General features: G+C 38.7%; 1 protein-coding gene across 1 annotated transcript in view; it reads left to right on the plus strand.

Moving 5' to 3' along the window:
- Positions 1–4,155: 4,155 nt before the first annotated feature.
- Positions 4,156–5,727, plus strand: part of LOC106879461 (phospholipase ABHD3) — a 37,824-nt gene continuing 36,252 nt past the window's right edge. The window contains exon 1 of the mRNA XM_014929025.2: positions 4,156–5,110. Within this exon, the coding sequence (XP_014784511.1) occupies positions 4,934–5,110 (177 nt within the window). The 5' untranslated portion in view covers positions 4,156–4,933. The remainder of the gene's footprint in view (positions 5,111–5,727) is intronic.

Consider the following 5,727-nt stretch of genomic DNA (forward strand, 5'->3'; position numbering starts at 1 on the left):
TGAAGTTTAGGTGGATGATCAGCAATGTAATATACAGTGCTGAGATAGACCAATATTTACAGTCAATCAATACGTCGTCAACCCAATTGAAATATCATGAAATCTATTGTAAACATAAAATGATTGTTAAGATTTCTACCTCATCAAAAAAGAAAAAATGTTTGTGAGTGTGTAGCAATCAAAGTTATTTTTCTTTGTATTTTACAACAATTTGTGAAGAAGATAATGTCATTGGTTCCTAGTTTCTAACAGTTTAATCAAAAGTTCACAGCATTTCACCACACAACATGCATCCAGCTGTACACACACACACATGCAGATATAGTTGTGTGTATGTGCGTGTATTTACAGTTGGATGCCCTTTCTGTTTTCAACATCCACCTGTTTCCAATTAAGGTAATATTTCCCCATAACCAGACGTTTTCACAGAAGACTGAAAAGGAAGGACACTACAGGATGGTCACACTTGCTTTCAATTGCCACAAACGACCTCATTAAGATGAAAGGCAATAACAACAACATGAATAATTCTTTCTAATTTTATGCACAATTTTGAGGGAAGGAGGACATTGATTACATTAACTGTGTGCTTAACAGTTGTTTAATTTACTGACCCTGTAAAGGTGACAAAGTTGACCTTCGTGGAATTTGATCTTAGAATGTAAAGCCAGAAGAAATGTCACCAAACATTTTGTCTGATGTGCTCATCATTCTGCCAGTACACTGCCTTAATAATAATAATAATAATAATAATAATAATAATAATAATAAATAACTTGCAGAGTACATGAAAATTCCACATATTTTAAATATTTTTATTCTTATTTTAATGCACAAATTTATAGATTCTTGTAACATTATGTCATTAGGAATAAGTTTTTGGTTTCACAGTTGAGCTTGTTAAAGACATAACACTTTAATACATGCTGTGCCAAGCAGAATAAAACTATAAATTCCAAAGCTCGGCACCAGGTCATAAATCTAAAATGAGAAAACAGTTGGTTATGTTGATCCTTTAGTAGTACTTTACAACTCACTCTAACTTGAATTCAAAAATCTAAAGGGAACTATTTAAATACTTCAGAGTATTTTGTCTGTGGGTTGAACAATTCTGCTGCTATGTTACTCTATGAAGCCAACATGTTACACTCACCAAGCCCACTTCATTCACACTCAAGATGTCGAGGTCATAACACCACCCTGTTACCTGAGAATATATTGAATTCACCAAATACACTACATTCACAATGAAGATGTTGATAAGCTGTAATATTTTAGTTGTTAATAAGATTAACCTATTTACATTGGTTCTTATGTTCACACTGTGGCGAGCATTAGACTCTGCTCACACGTCATTTAACTAAATCTTAACTGAAAATTTAGCTTTCATTCAACTCTTTCCATACAAACCACCTTGATAGAATTGTTAGGGTATCAGACCAAATACCTTGTGGTGTTTCGTTGTAATCTTTTACTTTCTGAGTTCAAATACCACCAACTTTACCTTTCCTCTTTGTAGGATTCATAAAATAGTAACTGGGTTATTGCAGTTTTCTATAATGCAGTGCTTCTCAAATGGCGCATTACGTTGCACTGATATGCAACTAATTTTTTAAAATATCATCATCATCATTGTCATTGTTGTTGTTGTCACTGTCATCATTGTTGTTGTCATCGTCATTGGTGTCATCATCATCATCATCATCATCAACACATTAATATTCACTTTCTCATGCTTGCATAGATGGAACGATTTTATTGATACAGATTTGCTACAACAGCCATTTCTATTGTCAACCCTTGTCTGTTTCCAAATAAGGTAATATTTTGCCCATGGCTGTACATCAGTTTGCAGAATACTGGAAATGAATGACACTGCTTATATGACAATGGCACTCATTTACAACTATCATGCAATGTCAAAGACAAGTAGACACTAACACACACACACACTTTTACACATACATATGAATTGCTTGCAAAGACACAGCATTTTGTTTTGCAACCATAATATATTATGAAGTTTATTAAAGATTTACAACTTAATATTGTTCTCTTACTTTTGTGTTAACAATGCAAAATCCACTTTTTTTTTTTATCGCTATTGATTTTCTTTAGAATTCAGAGCCAGCAACTTACAATGTTTCTTAGATGCAGGCGTCTCTTTTTGTATATTTTTCATATTTTTTTGTACGAAACATTGTAACTTGCAGAGCTGGTTCTGAATTTTATAGAAAATCTCCAGAGATAAACTTAAAAATTCAGCTATTATCATCATCATCCTTTAACGTCTGTTATCCATGCTGGCATGGGTTGAACAGTTTGACCAGAGCCGGCAAGCTGGGGCACTGTACCAGGCTCCAGTCAGATGCTGGTGCTACACTTGTTCCTCCAGCTGTCACGTCATGGCTGGGTCAAAGGCAGAGAGGATGACAGGAAGGTGTCGATGCCTGCTTTTGATTTCATAGACTATCAAAACAATTAGTGAAAGCATGGTCTCTGTTACAGAGCCACACTCACTTGTGAGAGATACCAGGCTGCACTGGATTGCAGACACTTCTGACATTTTAACAGTGTTCAGAAGGGGAAAAAAAAGTACTAATTTTCCCTCAATTCTTTTCAAAATTAGTTGTCATTGTTCTTATTGTTCAGACCTAATTATCTCTAATTGGGCTAACCTCAAATCACAGTTGTTTCATTCACCATCATTCTGGCTTTTATTCAAACAATCTATCAATGTATCCTTTCTATTTTTCAAGACAGCAGAACATAATTTGAGGAAGCATTGGCTGCTGTTTCTAGTGTAAACCTCTGAACTATCGTTTTTCATAATTCGTCCTTGTAGTCGTGTCTCCATCCTTCGCCGCCCTCCTCTCCCAGCATCATCATCACCATTCAGCTTGGTTCACAGACGACTCATTTGTATGACGGACAGAAATACCTTGCGGTATTTACCTTACGGCCCAAACGTTGTGGGTTCAAATACTGACGGGATCAGCTTTACCTTTTACCCTTTCCAGTTGATTAAAATAAAATATCCGTCAAGTATCGAAGTTGATGGAATTACCTCTCCATCTCTCTCTCTCTCTCTCTCCTTTAGACTAACATTAGAAATCATTATGATGAGGTGAACGGAAGGTGGTTGTTTTCTTCTAAATCATCCCTAATCCAGCAGATAAGCCTTATGATTATAAAGACGTTTCAACCGTGACCATCCAATCAGTTTTCGTATATCACTAACTACATTATCTGATACCTATTTTCTCCTTTCCTTAAAAAGTCGGTAGTGTATTATTTGATGGAAATTCAGCCCCTATTTTGAGGCAGATCGAGCGACCACCTAGAAGTTTCCCTTGTATGCAGGTAGAAGTGGTAAAAGTGATAGAAGTGGACTGGATCGTGGTGATGGCAAATTCTTTGAAAAGATGATGTTTTCGTTATGCCTCGGGTCACTCGTTGGGATGCTACTGTCGCCGATATCTCGGAGGTAGTGACACTCACATCGACCGTCGTGGCGAAGGTCGTGTATGGCAAGTAGCACAAGTATGTACCCTTGCCAGGTATACAACTCTGAACTAACGATAATGAAAACTGGTGTAGTGATTTGGCCTTTTCGTCATGACCGTAGTTAAGAATTAGTTTAGCAATCATTTGTGGAAATGGTTCGTATGTCAGTGTCCGCTTTACCTTGGGTATATATATCTACACACACAAACACACACACGCGCATGCGCAAACATGCAATCGGTCAGTGCCTGAACAACCAACAAATACAACTTCTAGTCTTCCACCAACCAACCAACCGAGCAGCCATGCGACCAGCCACACCCAACTGCAACGATCCCCGGGTACCCCACACCAGTCAGCATTAACAACCATTCATTTCATCAGAAATCAACGGACCCCAGATGGCTATAGCTGGTCACATCCATCCATCAGAAATCATCAGAGCTCGATGGATGGATGGCTTCTGCCGGCCACCAACACCAAACCATCGACGGAAGGAAAGCCGTCTGCTCGTCCAGACTCTTTCTTCCCCTCCTCCCCTTCTTGCTACTACACTTCATTCTCTCCTCTTACTACGCTCTTCTTTTCCTCTTCGCCTATCACTCCTCACTCCGCCGCTTCTCCCACTCCCACTCCAACACTATCTCCTACTCTCACTGTTACTCCCACTCCCACATTCGGCGTTTCCTCTGTCAAAGGTCGATATGTCGTCTGTTGCCGACAGAACAGAGACACTTTGGGTGAGAGATAAGAGGCGGATAATCCTCACCTCACTCGAAACATAAAGGATAAATGTATATATATATACATACTTGGCGGAGGTACAGACGTAAACATTAGTAAGAGACCGGACTGGCAGATAACATTCGTCTGGCACGATAAATACTACAACGACTGCTGTTGGGTTCATTGGAAACGTCCTGTCAATCATTTGAATAAAAAAAGTCCGTCTGGTCTCAGGAAAGAAAGAAAAGAGAAAAACAGGAAGAAAAATCAACAATACTTTCGCCGTGAATTGGGAATTTCTATTATGCAGTCTCACTAGCTAGGTGTATATATATTTATACACACACACACACACACACACACACACACGAAATATAGATGTGTGTGTGTGTGTGTGTGTTTTGCGGTTTGTCATTCAGCTTCACGAACAGAAGTGTTTTCATTAACAGAAATCAACGGAATTTAATGAAACCAAATCAAAGTAATTCATCGTAATCCAACGAAAATTCAATCAAATCCTACGAAAGCCACCCGAAACTGACGACCGACAATTACTATATTCTTCCATTAAGAATACTATTAGAGAGAGAGAGAGAGAGAGAAAGAGAGAGAGAGAGAAAGAGAGAGAGAGAAAGAGAGAGAGGGGAGAGAGAGAGGAGAGAAGTGTGTGTGTGTGTGTGTTAAAGGGAAAGAGAAAATAATGGGGAGTCGCGATGAGAATCTTTCTACTCAATTCTTCGCAACCGGTCTCGACATTTCTGCCTTTGCCGAGTATATTTGGCAGGCAATCGAGTATTTCCAGGAGTATCCCTCTCTGCCGATCTTGTGTGTCTTCGGAGCCACATACCTCGCCTACTACCTGCTCTACGTCGGAAAGGTGAGTCACTATTATTATTATAATTTCTGATTTTTCCTCCTCCTCATCCATCGTCCTTATGGTTAAGATAAAGAAACCTTTATTATTATTATTATTATTATTATTATTGGGAAATCTAGTGGAACGATGCCTTAAATAAATCCCTTGCGGCAGCATCTTAATTACATATCTTTACCTTCCGAGTTCGAATCTCGCCGGCTGAGGGAAACAGAAAGCACCTGTCCATTGCCACACTCTTGGATATAATCAATTATTTCGTCTCAGTTTTCCCCCAAAATCTTAGCTTTTTTGTCAGAAAACATCCCAAAACTCGTCTCCTTTTACAGATTATCATCTTTATTAGTTTTTGTTCTGTGTAAACCTCTGAACCATCGTTTTTCATAATTCGTCCTTGTAGTCGTGTCTCCATCCTTCGCCGCCCTCCTCTCCCAGCATCATCATCACCATTCAGCTTGGTTCACAGACGACTCATTTGTATGACGGACAGAAATACCTTGCGGTATTTACCTTACGGCCCAAACGTTGTGGGTTCAAATACTGACGGGATCAGCTTTACCTTTTACCCTTTCCAGTTGATTAAAATAAAATATCCGTCAAGTATCGAAGTTGATGGAATT

Source organism: Octopus bimaculoides, chromosome 23, assembly GCF_001194135.2.
Source record: "Octopus bimaculoides isolate UCB-OBI-ISO-001 chromosome 23, ASM119413v2, whole genome shotgun sequence".
NCBI lineage: Eukaryota > Metazoa > Mollusca > Cephalopoda > Octopoda > Octopodidae > Octopus > Octopus bimaculoides.